At 44.6% G+C, this 17,421-nt stretch overlaps 1 protein-coding gene across 1 annotated transcript; it reads right to left on the reverse strand.

Moving 5' to 3' along the window:
* Positions 1 to 7,302: 7,302 nt before the first annotated feature.
* MED11 (mediator complex subunit 11) lies at positions 7,303 to 9,201 on the reverse strand. Its single transcript, XM_049776090.1, is given in 4 exon segments — positions 7,303 to 7,514; positions 8,840 to 8,890; positions 8,892 to 8,970; positions 9,050 to 9,201. Coding segments are annotated over 4 exon segments (363 nt in total). The 5' UTR covers positions 9,145 to 9,201; the 3' UTR covers positions 7,303 to 7,376.
* Between the last annotated feature and the right edge of the window lie 8,220 nt (positions 9,202 to 17,421).

Below are 17,421 nucleotides of genomic sequence, written 5' to 3' on the forward strand. Positions count from 1 at the left end.
GGAGGGAGGGCACGGCCACTCGCTTCCCTGGTCTGGAAGGGGGGTGGCACCCTGCGCCCCTGGCCGGCCTGCAGGGTCGCCCCTCGTCCCCCGGAGCCGGGCAAGGAAGCGAGTCATTGGGAAAACTGCTGGATCCCACGCCCGTAGCGGGACTTGGCCTTTCTGGCTGCAGGCGTCGCCGACATGCGATCCGGCGGGGGCCTCCTCTTCTACACCTACCTGCTCCTCTGGATGCTGCTGCTGCTTCAGTCAGGTTCGTCCAGGGGTGTGCCGGGCCCGGACCCCCATCCTGGGAAGGGGCAGGGTCCCAGATGGGCTGCCCCAAGTGGAACCGGGCCTCAAGGCAAGAGCTCTTGCCCAACTCCTGAAGCTGGAGACTGGCACTGGGGCCAGTGAGCTGAAGGATGTTGTTCTTGGGGCTGTGTTCTGTGGGTTGAGTCTGGGGTTCAACCCCCCCCCCCATTCAAGTCGGTGCCTGTAATGGTTGGTGTATGGAGGCCACTCGAGTTCCTTTGGCTTGGGAATCTGCTGACCTGGGAATCTGTGCTTTCCGGCACAGGCTATAGCAATCAGGGCAGCCACGTTGGAAGCTGTTTCTGCAAGAAAATATTTCCTTCCAACTCTCCTCCATCCACTCAACAGTTGGAGATTTTGAAGAAACTGGATGGATACCAGCGATGTGGTCGTTCTGTCAGGTAGAATCCGCCTGAGCTACCCCCTTTCTGTCAGGTACTCCCACGGCCCTCATAGCGAAAACCGGAAAAATTCTCACCTTGCCTTCCTGGTCCTACCTCTCCAAAGGTTCCCAAGCCGGCACATATGGGGCGATGACTCACGTCTGTGGAATGAGGAAAAGAGGTGGGGCCTGAGGAAAGGTAGCTGAGACAGGTCTAATTTTTCCAGGTTCCGACTGCATTCGGGGATGACTGTCTGTGGGGGCAGCAAAGACCAATGGGTGCGTCATTTGATGGACTGCTTTGATCAAGGAGGTGAGCGCTTTCCCATCCTCTCCAGGTTCTGTCATGAGGAGTGAGTGGTCTCACCTTACAATTTTCATTGCCGCAGCCCCTCTCCTGTGTCAGACACCTCACAGCTTCAAGAATCTCTGGAGCCTTCCTTTTTATTTTTGTTTTTGGGCCTCACCCGGTGACGCTCAGGGGTTACTCCTGGCTATGCACTCAGAAATCGCTCCTGGTTTGGGGGATCATCTGGGATGCCGGGGATCGAACCACGGTCCGTCCTGGGTAAGACGTGTGCAAGGCAGATGCCCTGCCACTTGTGCCACCGCTCTGGCCCCTCCCTGGAGTCTTCTGATGTTGGCCAAAGCATTTCCACTTAAATCCTCTTTTTTCCAAATATTGTCCCCCTCTCCTTCAAAAACTGCCAATTCATCCTATTACCAGAGCTTTTATTTGTTCAGTACTTTACTTGAAAGTATTTATCTTCCAAAATATATTCACCACCTACTTTCTATAATATTTTCTATTTTAAATATTTTATATATGTACATAATAGAGCAAATATTTTTATCTTACAGTAACTTTTAAATTATATTTTACAGCAATAGTTTAATTTTAACAATATATGCATTATTGAGCATTCATTTGCTTAGCCATCTTTTTAGCATCAGAATACTGTATTTATATGCATTTTTGAGCCACGCTAGTGATTTAAAGCTTACTCCTGGTTCTTGCACTGAGGCATCATCTCTTACAGGTTGATGGGAATCAAACCCAGGTTGCCTCATGCAAGGCAAGGACTACTTTACTGTACTACTTCAGCTTTATTCTTATAGATTTTTTTAGTTTGTGGGATTTTGGGTATGTTTTTGGAGCTTACTCTGGGCTCCGCACTTAGGGATCATGAGGAACATATGGGGTGCCAGGGACTTGAACTCAGATCGGTTGGTTGCAAGGCAAGTGCTTTACCTATTATACTTTCTCTCTAACCCCAAGTCACTATTTTTTGTTTCGTTTATGGGCCACAACCTGGCAGTGTTCAAGGGTTACTTCTGACTCTTTAATCAAAAAATCACTCCTGGAAGGCTCAGGGGACCATCTGGGATATCAGGGATTGAACCTAGGTAGGCAACATACAAGGCACATTCCCTAGTTGCTGTGCTATCTCTCTGGCCCCAACCCCAAAGTCAGTTTTGAAAAACTTGTAAGCAATAACATCTATGAAGTTACAAGTTTAATACGTTGGTCTCATTTTTCTCCTAAAATAATCACTAAAATACAAAATTTTCTTTCAAAGTGTCTCTAAAATTGTTTTGGGGGGCTGGAATGATAGCACAGCAGGTAGGGCACTTGCCTTGTATGCAGCTGACCTGGGTTCGATCCCCAGCATCCCATATGGTTCCCTGAGCCCGCCACGAGTGATTCCTGTGCACAGAGCCAGGAGTAACCACTGAGCACTGCCAGATGTTGCCCCCCCCCCACCAAATATAATTGTCCTTCTCTACCATTAGACCTTTGGACTACACAGATCCACATAGTTTCTTTAATTTTCTTGGCCCAGGGCCAGAAAGATAATGCAGAAGTTAAAACTTTTGCTGACTTTATCTTAAATCTCAGGCCCCACATATGATCCCCAAACCCTCTTGAGCCAGAAACATTCTGTGGCTAGATCATCTCTGCCCCTAACCCCACCAAATAAACATTTTTTTTAAATCACCATTTTAAGTTGGATGAAGAAGAGTCCCAAGGAGGCTGAAACCAGTGAGAATGACTACTTTGTAGCTGAGTCAGGGTTCTAAACAACCTAGTTTTCTAACTTCACCATTTTTGTTTTTGTTGTTGTTGTTGTTGTTGTTGTTGTTGTTTTTGGGTCACACCCAGCAGCATTCAGGGGTGGCTCTACATTAGAAATCATGCCTGGCAGGCTTGGGGGACCATATGGGATGCCGGAATTCAAACCACCATCCTTCTGCATGCAAGGCAAATGCCCTACCTCCATGCTATCTTTATGGCTGCTAACCTCAGTTTAAAAAGCAATTTTTCAGAGGCTAAAGCAATACATGGCCAATGGCCAAGCCAGATTCAATCCTCGGTATCCCATATGGTCCCCACTTCTAATTGAAGAGCCTGGAGTAATCCCTGTGCGCAGCAGAGTGTGGCTCAAAAACAACAAAAAAGCAGTCTGGAGAGAGGACAATGTGTTGAGTGCAAACTTTTTATGTGGGAGTATCCCATGACACCTCATTACTCTCCTTCACCCAAATGGATAAACCATATTTTCCAGCGTATGACTTTTTAACCCATAAAATACTTCTTAAAAGTCGGGGTCATCTTTTATACCAGAATACGGCATGCTGACATTTATTCCAGCTTCAGGGACAAGTGGATTCGCCCCCCCTCTTACCACCGCATCCCAATCCAGTACCAGCTGTCATCATTCAGTCCTCTGCTTGTCCTGATTAATCTTTCAGGGCACAGAGAGGAGCTGAGTTTCTGAGCACCACATCTCATCCAGCCGCCGGGTATGCAGCTTTCCGGTGCTCAGTCCTCTGTTCAGCTTTTATGGGACACAGAGGAGGCGCTCTACTTTTCTCTACCTGTGCTATTAATCACTGTACCCCAGCCAGCTGCTCTTGGAGGAGCCCTCTCTTCCTGCTCTCAATATAGATCACAATAAAAAAATCAGTCACTCACTGCAAATGACAAATGTAAAATGATTGTTGCACTCCAAAGTCTAGCTTTATTAAACATATACTGTTAACCTTTGAGGGTTCTAATCTTTTTTCTCTTACGTTTTTTAATTTCCGTTTGGTGTGCATTAAGAGAGATAGTCTTATATGGCAAATAAAGCCCAAACTCTATATTTTATTTTATTATTTTTTATTTTTTTATTTTATTTTTTATTTTTTTTTTTTTGGTTTTTGGGCCACACCCTGTGACGCTCAGGGGTTACTCCTGGCTATGCGCTCAGAAGTCGCTCCTGGCTTCTTGGGGGGACCATATGGGACACCGGGGGATCGAACCGCGGTCCGTCCTAGGCTAGCGCAGGCAAGGCAGGCACCTTACCTCCAGCGCCACCGCCCGGCCCCAAACTCTATATTTTAACAGGAAAAGGAGAGGATCGTCTTATACGCCGGAAAAGACAGTAATCTAAAACCCAACCAACCAAAGCACAGCTTGTTCCAGTGGTTCCATGTGGTAGCTTATTCTTCCCACCTTTTCCTTCCACACTTGCCTTTTTTCCCCTGTCCTTCAGCTGTTCCCTCCCACCCATTACTTTTCCTCTGCTTGTACAGTTGTAGCTAATTCTTCACTTCTTGCTTTTCCAGAGTGTGGATATACTCATTTCTTTCCAACCAGTAACAGGTTCCTGAGTCTACAGAAAAGATGTTTTGAATAACAGCACTCATGTGATGACTTACCTATCACCCACCCTTCAGTCTACTCAGCAGTCTACCTTGGCAGCAGGAACAACAACCTTGGACAATTTCACTCAAGCCAATGAAACCATGACTTCCACGGGAGGCCAAACTCAGGGGAATATACTCAGGTTTTGGGAGGAAAAGAAAAGAAACGAGAGTTCTTCAGCATTAGTGATAGTGTTGTCCATCTTGGGAATTTTCTTAGCAGTTCTTATATTCATTGTGTGGTGGAAGAGGAATCAGCAGTCACGACAGAATTCTCCGGGTAAGCTAGTTTTACCCTGAATCCCTTCTACAGAGATCAAATTCTCTGATAGGAAACCTATTACTAGATTTTTCAGGTCCCTGATAAACTGTCCCAGGTGAATATGAAACTGCCTTTATTATGGACTAGAAACTCAAGGGAAATTAGCCAGAGAATACAAAATGAGAGAAGGGGCCTAGAGACATAATACAGTGAGTAGGGCACTTGTCTTGTATGCAGCTGACTGGAGTTTAATCCTTGGCATCCCATATAGTACCCTGAATCTGCCAGGGTTCCTGAGCACAGAGCTTGGAGCAACCTCTAAGCACCACTGGATGTGATCCTCCACAAAACAAGAAAATAAGGGAAGCTACCATTGTCTTCTGGATCAGGTGTTTGGAGCAGCTAGAATAGGCTAATGGGTAAATAAAGCCTTTGGAAGAGTAGAAGCCATTCATTTAATTCACAAATCTTTACTGTATGAATTTTTTGTGGGTGGAGATTAAGGGGGTTGTGTTCAGTTATTTTTAGCTGTGTTCAAGAATCACTCATGGCAAGACTCAAGGGACTGTTCATGGTACTTGAAATCAAACTGGAGATTGTTTTGTGCAAGGCAAGTACCGTAGTCCCTGTACAAGCTTTCTGGCTCTGAATCTGATTTCCTCATTCAAATGATCATTGTACTTCCTCAAATTCCATTGATGTTGGAGTTAATCTCTCTCTCTTTTTTTTTTTTTTTTTTGGTTTTTGGGCCACACCCTGTGACGCTCAGGGGTTACTCCTGGCTATGCGCTCAGAAGTTGCTCCTGGCTTCTTGGGGGACCATATGGGATGCCGGGGGATCGAACCTCGGTCCGTCCTAAGCTAGCACAGGCAAGGCAGGCACCTTACCTCCAGCGCCACCGCCAGGCCCTCCCCTCTCTCTTTGTTGATTTTTGGGGCACACCGGGTGGCCCACACACACATATGGGATGCTGAGAATTAAACCTGGGCTAGCCATGTGTCACTCTGGTCCTTATTTCTTCTCTTTTAAAAATTTTCTTTTGGGAGGAGCCGGAGAGGTGGTGCTAGAGGTAAGGTGTCTTGCCTTGCAAGTGCTAACCTAGAACAGACCGTGGTTCAGTGCTAACCTAGGACAGACCGTGGTTCAATCCCCTGGCATTCCATATGGTCCTCCCAAGCCAGGGTTGATTCCTGAGCACAAAGCCAGGATTAACCCCTGAGTTTCAAACAGGTGTGGCCCAAAAAAATCAAAAAAAAATTTTTTCTTTTGGGGGCCATATTGGATACGGGGATTCGAACCAGTCCTGTGTTGTGTCAGTCCTATGTTGGCCATGTGCAAGGCAAATGCCTTATCATTGTGCTATTGCTTCGGCCCTGACCAGGAGCAATTTCTGAGCGCAGAGCCAGGAGTAGCCCCTGAGTGCTACCAGGGGTGACCCAACAACAAAAAATCCAGTTTTTGTTTTTTGTTTTTATCTTTTGTTTTGTTTTTATTTTTGGGCCACTTCCGGTGGTGCTCAGAGCTTACTCCTAGCTTTATACTGAGGGATCATACCTGGTGGGCCACAGAGAACCATATAGGGTGCCAGGGATTGAACTCAGGTCATCTGTGTGGAAAGCAAAAAGCCTACCCATAGCATTAATCACTCCAGCCCCCTGTGGCTCATCTCTTAATTTTCTCTTTTCCAGATTTCCAGATTCATTATATCCCCGTGGTACCAAACAGCAATGCTTGAACTAAGAATGGATGCCTGTGAGGACAGTTGATGATTTGCTTAATACCACATGCATTTAATACTGTAATCTGAAATCAACAAAGTTTGTGATAATACTGTCCTCAACTTTTCTCTTTTTTGTATTATCATGTAAAATATTCCTTTAAAAATGATACATTGGACAAATTCTTTGTTTCATTTTTGTAATTGTTATATGTTAATGAGTGTATGGGCCACTCCTGGTCATGGTGGGAAGTGTTTGGATTTATGGTATTAGGGAGTACCCAGGGACAACTCATGCTGTACCTGAATGTATGTGGTCCTAGGGAATCAAATTTAAAACTTCACATATGCCAGACATGTGCTTTACCATTTGAGTTATTTCCAGTTCTAGTTTTCACAATGTTGATTTTCAATAGAGAATTGTCTCATGTCCTTACTCTTTTCCATGACTCCTGGCTCCACCTTCCCTGTTAGTAGTTCCTCCTTTGTCCCATGTCCTCTCTATATTAGATCAGCTATTCCTTCCCAGTTTGAACCTTTCCTACTTCCTCTCCAGCCCCAAAGCATAAAATTGGGGTTTTCTACTCTTACTCCTTAGTGCTGCCATCCAGTCTGGTTTTACTTCCTTGAATCCCTTATTTCACCCATATATGCCCCAATGATTGTGTGAGTTCCTTGTTTCACTGTTATTGCTTTTATTATTAAAACCCTTAGTTCTTATTTTGTCTCTCCAAATGATGTATACGAGGAAGTGGTTTTGATGTTTGTATCTTCCTCTCCTGACTGAGCATATTTTTGTGAAATGAAAAACGGGAGGGGCATTCCTTAAAGAACCAGGACACAGTTATGGGCAGCTTTGGTCTTTAGGTTTCCAAATCCCACCTTTTGTCCTTTGTCTTCATATACTCCTGTCCAGCCAGGCATGTACATGGTAACCCGTTTCTCATCACACAGGTCTCCATGTTCTAAAGTTCTAGCCTGTCCTGGAATACAGGTGGTATACTTATAATTCTTGCTCTTCTTCAGTTGTCTAGCTTTCCAGCATCTGCTCACAGGTTCGGGCCACATCACTGAGCTTGAGGCAAGCATAGTCCACACGCTTCAGGGCCATCTGGCAGTCCTTTCTTGAAGAATAGCTGGAACCTTCATGGGGCTGCCCTGTTGCCACCTATAAATTAGTTAAATTTATCAGTAATGCACCACTTTGCTATCCATCCCCAAATCAGACATCAATTCTTGTCACATTTCTTTCCTGAGTTTAAATCACACATGCTATTTGGTGGCAGGATAACCAAGGGCAAATCACTTAACATCTGTAAAGCTCATTCATAAAATGGGGTTGACAAGAATACCTTTCTTGAGTTGTAAGATTAAGGATGATAATTCAGTACACTGTAAAATATCAGTAAATGGTACTGTTATTTAACTACTACTTTGTTGTTGTTTTGGGTCAGGGGTCACACCTAGGGGTGCTCAGGAGTTACTCCTGGCTCTGTGGTCAAAAGTCACTCTTGGGGCCCGGAGAGATAGCACAGCGGCGTTTGCCTTGCAAGCAGCCGATCCAGGACCAAAGGTGGTTGGTTCGAATCCCGGTGTCCCATATGGTCCCCCCGTGCCTGCCAGGAGCTATTTCTGAGCAGACAGCCAGGAGTAACCCCTGAGCAATGCCGGGTGTGGCCCAAAAACCAAAAAAAAAAAAAAAAAGTCACTCCTGGCAGGCTTGGGAGACCACACGGGGTGCTGAGAGTCGAACCTGGGTCCATCTTCTGTTGGCTGCATGCAAGGCAAATGCCCTACTGCTGTGCTATCAGTCAGATCCCTGTTATTTAAATACTATTGTAATGATTCCTCAATTTGATTCAGAATGTAGACATCTGGAGTTTGGATTTTTTGTTTGTTTTTTCATTTTCCACTCCTGGTGATGCTCTGGGCTTACTTGTGGCTCTCATTTCAGGGTTGCTCCTGGTGAGCTAGGTGGGCAATATAGGGTGCCAGGAATTGAACTCAGATCAGCTGGGCAAGGCAAATACCCTATCAGCTGAATTCTAGTTCCAACCCAAGACTTATGGAGTCAAGAGCAATAGTAAAGAGGGTAGGATATTTGCCTTGCAGAAGCCACCCTGATTATCGAATGTCCCTGGCATATCATATGGGTCCCCCAATACTGCCAGGAGTAACTACTGAGCACCGCCAGGTGTGGCCCCAAACAAATCACCGAGACTGATGGAGTTGTATGACGGTCAGGATACTTTTTTGTGTGTTTCTGTGTACAAAGTCTCATGGTTTGGGTATTATTCGCCATCTCCCAGTGGCTCAAGTCATTCTACCCACCGAAATAGGAAAACAATCCAGGGAGAGTAGTCATTCATTCCCTCCAGGGAGAGTGGGTCGGCTAGGGCGTGGGGGCAGTTGATACTAACAGCTCCGGAGAGCATCATTTACCCGGGACCCTCTAGCTGCTCCAAGGCTACGACGGCAGCGTGTGGCACCTACCTGTGTGAGGTAGCGGATCTGAGATGACAGTTCTGCCTCCACGTGTTGCACACGACGCCATGAAGGCTGCCGCCTGACGATCTAGAAGCCGCTCGTTGGTCTTTTCTTTGGACAGTTCAAGATCACGGTCCCTGCCGAAGTGAATGGGCGGTGTCCCCCCAACTCAGACCGGCTCCCGCACACGCAAGGGTCCCGCCCCATCCTAAATGCGTCTCCGAACCTGCATTCTGAAGAATGGCGCCGATTTCCCGTTCGATGTCTTCTAGGACGCGCAGCCGTTCATTCGCCAGGCTGTAGGTAGCCATGGTCACTCGGGCTCGGCCACCAGGTTGGTTACCTTCCGTGGTGCATGAACTAGGAGCTCCTGGACCGGAAGTGCTGCCGACGTGCGCGCCTGCGCAGAGAGTGTTCTCCAAAGCGGAAACTACAATTCCCAAAAATGCTCAGCGCGCTTTCTGTGTCTCTGTTCACTTGTTGAACTACAACTCCCAGAGTCCTGCGCAAGCCCTGGTCTAGACCGTTACCCAACCTGTGGCCTCTTGAGTCCACCTATGGAAAAGGTTGAATCGGAGGTATTCCCTAAAAAAAGAGGTCATTTAGACTTGTTCACGACACTGTCTTGATGGTCTCCATTTAATTCAACTATAATTATTTATTGAGCTTCTGCAGAATGCTAGGTGATGATGATGGGGTATCTGGAGTTCCCTTAAACTGAACAACTATGGGCTCTGTCTACCACCCCATTCCACTGATTGTGGAATGTTTAGTAAAGTGGTAATCCCTTATGGTCCCCCAAGCCTTCCAGGAGTGACTTTTGAGCACAGAGCAAGGAATAACTCCTGAGCACCGCTAAGTGTGGCCCCTGACCCCAAAACAACAACAACAACAAAAGTAGTTAAATAACAGTACCATTTACTGATATTTTACAGTGTACTGAATTATCATCCTGAATCTTACAAATGTTTAGTAAATGTTAAGTAAATCAGTGGTGGATGGTAGGTGTGACTTGAGTGGGAACCAAGCAGGAAAAGGCTAAAGACTAATTTGAACAATATTATTCTAAAGACTTTTTTTTTTTTGGTTTTTGGGTCACATCCGCCAGTGCTCAGGGGTTACTCCTGGTTCTACACTCAGAAATCGCTCCTGGGAGGCTTGGGGGACCATATGGGATGCTGAGATTCGAACCACCGTCCTTCTGCATGTGAGGCAAACACCTTACCTCCATGCTATCTCTCCAGCCTCATTCTAAAGACCTTTTATTTTAGTTATTGAAGGCTTTTCAAAAGTGTATTGTGAGTATTTTACTATTTAGGAAAGATCAGCGGATAACTAATGGAAGATTGAAAATGAGGATAAATTGCACAGGGATAGCAAATGACAAAGATTTTAGTGAAATTTGAGTGATCTATTTCTTTCTAAATTATTATTTTTTAAAATAACTGTTAAGGTGCTTATTTATTTATTTATTCATTTATTTGATTTTGGGCTACTCCTGGAGACGCTCAGGGGTTACTTCTGACTCTGTGCTCAGAAATAGCTCCTGGCAGGCACCGGGGACCATATGGGATGCCAGGAATCAAACCTGTATACAAGGCAAACGCCCAACTGCTGTGCTATCAAACTGGCCTGTTTCTAAATTTAAATAATAAAACAAAAAACAACAATGAAGAGATTTTCTAACGGAATCAAACAGAAAAAGAAGGGACCAGGGATATAGTATAGTAAGTATAGCATTTTAGCATTTGCCTTGCATGCAAGTGACCCAGGTCTGATAGCATATGGTCCTGTGAGCACCACCAGGAGGAGTAAAACCTAAGTGCTGCTACTATTATTGGGGGGGGGAGAGAGAGGGGGGGGGAGAGAGAGAGGGAGAGAGAGAGAGAGAGAGAGGGGAGAGAGAGAGGGGAGAGAGAGAGAGGAGAGAGAGAGAGAGAGAGAGAGAGAGAGAGAGAGAGAGAGAGAGAAGAGAGGAGAGGGGAGGGGAGGAGAGGGGAAGAGAGGGGAGGAGGAAGTGGAGGAGGGGAAGGGAAGAAAGGAGAGGATGAGGAGGAGGAGGGAGGGGAGAGGAGGGGAAGAGGGGAGAGGAGGGGAGGAGGGGATGAGGAGGAAGAGGAAGAGAAGGAGGAGAAGAGGAGAGGAGAAGGGGGAGAGAAGAGGAAAGGAGGGGAGGGGAGGGGAGGAGAGGAGAGAGATAGACCCAAAGAAGTTAATAGCAAAACTTTACATTGAAATTGAAAAACAGAAAAATAAGTGGTTACTGAGGTTTTCTGCATGTGAGAGGTTTAGTTAGCTTCAATCTACATTCAATCTCAAACCAACAAAATACATAAATCAAGGATTAAAGTGGTTAGGCTCATCTCCTTTACTTTTTTTTTTTTTTTCAAATTGTTCTCTATCTTATTTGCTTACTGGATTTTTGTTGTTAAAGATAGAGCATGGAAAGCACCTAAGCATTGTTTAATGAAAACAGATTAAGTAAGTATATTTACTTAGTGGTGATTTCTAGAACTCTGGCAATCAGGATGATACCTTCCAGGCCAAACACAAAAGACTCTTAGCTGGGGCATTTTATTAGTCAGAAAAAAAGTAAACAGAAAAGATCACCTTGTGGTGAAACCCACAATTGGTGCTTTGTTCATAGATCTTTGAGTCAGTTTATAAGTATCTCAGGCTTGAACATGAACAGATAAAAGACAAAAGGATTTCAAGATGATAAAAGTAACTTTTTCTAAGGAGAAAGCCAAGACAAAATAAATGGGAAGCAGACAACACCTTAAACAATAGACAGTAAAACTTTAAAAAAATATATCTGGACTTTTCCAAGAAATATTCCTGGCTTTGTGCTTGGTGATTGCCTCTATAGGTGGTTGTGACTGATGGCTGTGTCTGAGATCAAACCAGGGCCAGCTGTATGCAAGGCATGTGTCTTAACTCCGGGTATTATCTCTCTGGCCCCTGGAGAGTAAAAAAGAAACAACACATGGGGCTGGAAAGATAGCACAGCGGTAGGGCATTTGCCTTGCACATGGTCAACAATAGATGGTGCCCAGTTTGATTTCTGGTATCCTATATGGTCCCTGAGCCTGCCAGGAGTGACTTCTGAGTGCAGAGCCAGGAGTAACCCAAGTGCTATCAGGTGTGACCCAAAAATCAAAAAAAAAAAAGAAAAGAAAAGAAAGAAAAGAAATAATACAGGGTCCAGAGCTATAGTACAGTGGGTAGGACATTTGCCTTGCACACGGCAAACCTGGGTTTGATTCCTGGCATCCCACATGGTCCCCCAAGCCTGCCAGGAGTGATTTCTGAGCATAGAACCAGAATTAACTTTTGAGCACTGCCAGGTGTGGCCCAAAACTAACAACCAACCAACCAAAAAAAAAAAAAAAACCCAAAATAATTGATGCTTTTGGATAAGATATACTAAGATACTATATTAAAGGTTTAAGTTCAAGAAAGCACACTTGAAAAACAATACTTTAAGAAAATGAATAAAAATGTAGGAAAGAATTTTGAAAGTAAGCAAGCAGGGCCAGAGTGATAGCACAGCAGTAGGGCATTTGCCTTGCATGCTGCCAACCCAGAATGAACCCAGCTTCGATCCCCGGCATCCCATATGGTCCCTTGATCCTGCCATGAGCGATTTCTGAGTGCAGAGCCAGGAATAATACGTGAGTACTGCCAGGTGTGGCCAAAACAAAACAAAACAAAACAAAACAAAACAAGAAAGTAATCGGAAATGGCTCGAATGGGCTTGTGTAAAATGCTTTGCATGTGGGAGTTTTGAGTTCAGTCTCTTGCTCTTCATGATTCCTGAACGTTGCCAGTATACAGCACTTGTCTTGCATGCAGAGGCCCAGGTTTGATCCTTGGCATTAAACTGTTTAATTTTATTGGGAATGACCCCTGAGCACTACCATGTATGGTTCAAAAATATATTAAACATTTTTTAAAAGTTGAAAGTAAAATCAAGGGACTTCTCACCATGTAAAGCTAAAAAATAAGCAAAGAAAAATATGGTGTTTAGGGAAAATAAAAATATTCAGAGAATTAGTCTCAAAAGCTTAAATTCTATAAGAAGAGAACAAAAACTAAGCAAAAGAAAGGCCTGGCATTTCCAGATTCATTACTTTCCCAGCATCCAGACACATGAAACATTAGAACATTAGACTCAAAGAACAAGTCTTGCCAAAGCTTTCCTTAGAGAATAGAGACTGCATGTTTCCGCTAGCAATTAGCAATCAGTGTTGCTAGGCCTCTTTGTAGTTAGAGTTGGAAGATAATAGGGCAGTACCTTTTATGTTTTTGAGGAAAGTGACTAAGAATCTAGAATTTTGTATTGCAGATGTGTTAGGAGGGCTAAAGATGCAGTGCTTTGGTAGAGCACATATCTTGTATATGTGAGACTCTGATATAGATCCCTAACATCAAATGCCCCCCCCCCCCCCACCTCAGTGCTTCTGGGTGTATCCCTGATGTTCCTCAGCACCACTGGGCCAATCACTGTAGGGTGTGGCCCAAATGACCCAGCAAAATGGAGCTTTAAATTTCTCATAGAACAGTTAATTCAGTGTGTTTCACAAATCTTCCTGGGAACAGGTCCAGCAGTACAGTTATGCCATCTTTTTAGGCTTTGATTCAAAACTGTGGATTGCATTAGCAATCACTTAAGACAGGGCTTCTTTAACATTTTCACTTGTGCCAATTTTTTTTTTTGCCTGAAAAATGTGACATTGGTAACATTGCCCAAAACATCTTGGAATTATTGTGATTAAATTTGAATTAAAATTTTTTGGTGTTTTAGGGCCCGGAGAGATAGCACAGGGGTGTTTGCCTCGCAAGCAGCCAATCCAGGACCAAAGGTGGTTGTTTCGAATCCCAGTGTCCCATATGGTCCCCCGTGCCTGCCAGGAGCTATTTCTGAGCAGACAGCCAGGAGTAACCCCTGAGCACTGCCGGGTGTGGCCCAAAAACCAAAAAAAAATTTTTTTTTGGTGGTTTAGCCACACCTGGCTCTGTGCTCAGGGGACCATATGCGGTGCTGAAATTCAAATTTGAGTTGGATCCACACTGTATTCTAGGACAGTGCTTTAACTTTTGTATTATCTCTTTGGTCCTTGAATTAACTTTTTTATTTTGGTATTTGGGTCACACCCAGTGGTGCTCAGGGGTTAGTCCTGGCTCTGTGCTCAGAAATTGCTCCTGGCAGGCATAGGGGATGCCGAGATTTGAATTGCCTCTGTCCTGGATTGGCTGTGAGCATGGCAAATAGCCTAGCACTGTGCTCTCTCTCCAGCCCTTAATTTTTGATCATAATTAATTCATACATTTTTGGTATTTTCTGTTTGACCCCATATTCTATAACATTGTCCCATTTTGGGATGGTGACCACAATGTAAGGAAATCAAAGGAGGCTGGAGAGATAGTACGGTGAATAGTGTTCTTGCCTTGCCTGTGGCTGACTCAGATTGAATCTCTGGGACTGCATATGATCCCCAAAGCACATAGCCAGAGTGATTCCTGAGTACAGAGTTAAAAGTAAGCTCTGTGTTCTGCTGGGTGTGGCCAAAATTGTACCCCAACTCCCAAAGAAGCTAGGGGCTGGTTAGAAACAGAATTTCTGGCCTCACTCCAAGCCTACTGAATCAATATCTGGTCAAAGATACCATGTGTGATCTACATGCAGTAAAATTTGAGTAACTTTTCTAGACTAATGTTGCTCAGCCTTTATAGTATAGTAATCCCTCTGTCCTTGTTTATTTTCTATGGCCACCATCCTACTGTGTTGGACTCCTAGTCTTGTGTCATGTCCACCATGATATGTAATTTTCACAGTGGTTCCCTTGAGATATCCTGGAGTGGGGCATGGGGGACATATAGCCCTTAGTTGAGGAATTGGGCATTTCTGTCTGCTGAGTCAAAATTGGGTTACTGACATTCATGGGTAGCAGTTTGCAGAAAAGGTCCAGAGAAAAGGTGAAGGCACACCTGATTCAGAGGCCTGGCTAAAAAGCGATCCATATATATATATATATCCTTGAAGAAAACTTAATCAGGTATACCATGTCCCCTACCCTTACATTTCTGTGAAATCTACCTCAAGAGCTAGCTAGGGAAGAATAGTTTGTTTTTGTTTTTTTGGGCTATCCCCAGTGGCGCTCAGGGGTTACTCCTGGGTCTGTGCTCAGAAATAGCACCTGGCAGGCTCAGGGGACCATATGGGATGCCAAAAATTGAACCCGGTCTGCTTGGGTCCGTCTTGGGTCAGCTGTAAGACGAATGCCCTACTGCTATGCTATCGCTCCAGCCCTGGAAGTATAGGTTATAAGGAACATCTAGACTCATAATAATCAAATAGAGATTAAAGACATCTGCTATGTACAGATCTCAAAGTTTTCTTCCAAATGGACTTTTTCAAGGAGGTAATGGAGTTGGACCCAGAAGAGGAAAAAGAGGATCTAGGAACTGAGATCTTCAGTTTGTCAGAGGTGGGACAATAGTCCTGAGTTGATAGGTAAAGGGAAATGCAGGACAGGCAGGAAAAGCATTCACTTCTAAAGAGAGCAGATTAGGAAAGATTTCAAGAAAAGTAACGAAATGAAACTCTTGTTCTGAATACATTGAGAGGAAATATACTTTTTTTTTTTTTGGTGGTGCTCAGGAGCTGCTCCTGGCTCTGTTCCTGATAGAACTCTGGACCATGTGGGACAAGAACTGCACCTGAACATCCTGCATGCAAAACATGTGTTCAGCCTTTTGAGCTACTTCTGGGCTTGAAATACAGATATTTGGAGGACTAAAATTCACAAAATAAAAAAAATTTTTTGGTGGTATTGGGTATCAAACCTAGAGTCTTCCACATATAAAGTGCTACCACTGAGCTACATCCCCAGCCATAGAGAATAAAATTTAAAAATAAGGGGCTGGAGAGATAGCATGTAGATAAGGTGTTTACCTTGCATGCAGAAGGAGTGTGGTTCGAATCCCGGCATCCCATATGGTCCCCCGAGCCTGCCCGGGGCGATTTCTGAGCGTAGAGCCAGGAGTAGCCCCTGAGCACTGCTGAGTGTGACCCAAAATCTAAAATTTAAAAATAAAAACAATTCAGAAAGATGCTGGAAAGATAGGATAATGGGTAGATACTTGCCTTGCATCCAGTGAACTTGGATTTAGTCCCTAACATCAGATATGGTCTTCTTTTTTTGGGGGGGTGGCACACCTGGTGACGCTCAGAGGTTACTTCTGGCTATACACTCAGAAATCGCTCCTGGCTTGGGGACCATATGGGATGCTGGGGGATCGAACCGAGGTCCGTCTTAGGTCAGCCCCTTGCAAGGCAAATGCCTTACCTCTGTGCCACCGCTCTAGCCCCAGATGTAGTTTTCTGAATACCACCATGAATGACCCCTAAGTGCAGAGTCAGGAGTTAAGTCCTGAGCACTATGATATGGTTCAAATGGTAGAGCACATTATTCGCATGTAAGGTTCAGAGTTTGATCCCTGGGACAACATGTGTCTCTCCAAGCAGTGGCTCTCCAGGCAGTATTTAGAGTAATCCCTTCAAAAAGTATTAGCAGTGTTTCTTGTTGAGCGACTAAAAGAAATTTAGAGCTATGGAGCAAAGTGGAATGGCAGTTCTCTTACTCTTCTTGGGCCTGCTGACTTGGTGGCGAAATGGTGCTACTAAATCACAGAGAGGATTCCTATGCTGCTTTGCCTGACTCAGTTTCTTAGGACTGTGAGCTTGTGCTTTATTTCCAAGTCCTAGGTTCAATTTCCAATATTGTATAGTTAATTTATGTGCACCTCCAGTAGTGACCCCTAATGTCAAGCCTTGAATGAGAATAGCCCCTGAGTACTGCTGAGTGTGACCCAAAACCAAAAACGAAAAGTACAAAGGCCTGGAGGGGCTCAGAGTGTCTATCTTACAGAAGTGTGCTCAGAATTTAAAATCCCTGATATCTCACTTGGCTCTGGGTAGCTCTGCTGTTGGAAGTTGGCAGTGCAATACTGGAAGTCCTACTTTTTGTGACACCCACAATTTCTGGTTACACTGTAGCCAGGTTCATATAGTAGGGTGTGTGAGCACCACAAAAAAGAGATGAGTATCATAGCCAGGAAATGTGACTACTGGCAGGCGCGTGCATGTATAAAGTGGTAACCTCAGCAAGCACCTAACCTAAATGGTGCCTTAACTCAGGGTAGGAGCCCTGAGAGCATGGGCAAGCACCATGACTAAAGGAGCTTAAACCTCAGTGAGTGCTGATGTGTGACCACAGTGAACACTCTAACCAGGCTTGTGGAAACCCTGGCTCATTGCAACAACAATATGGGGAGCGGACCAAAAAAGAAGTACTAAACTGGGCCAGAGAGATAGCATGGAGGTAGGGCATTTGCTTTGTATGCAGAAAGATGGTGGTTCAAATCCCAGCATCCCATATGGTCCTCCAAGCCTGCCAGGAGCAATTTCTGAGCGTAGAGCCAGGAATAACCCCTGAGCACTTCTGGGTATGACCCAAAACCAAAACAAAACAAAAACAAACAAAAAAAGAAGTACTAAACTAAAATAAAAAAGTTGTAAAATA

This window comes from Suncus etruscus, chromosome 1, assembly GCF_024139225.1.
Source record: "Suncus etruscus isolate mSunEtr1 chromosome 1, mSunEtr1.pri.cur, whole genome shotgun sequence".
NCBI classification, from domain to species: Eukaryota; Metazoa; Chordata; class Mammalia; order Eulipotyphla; family Soricidae; genus Suncus; species Suncus etruscus.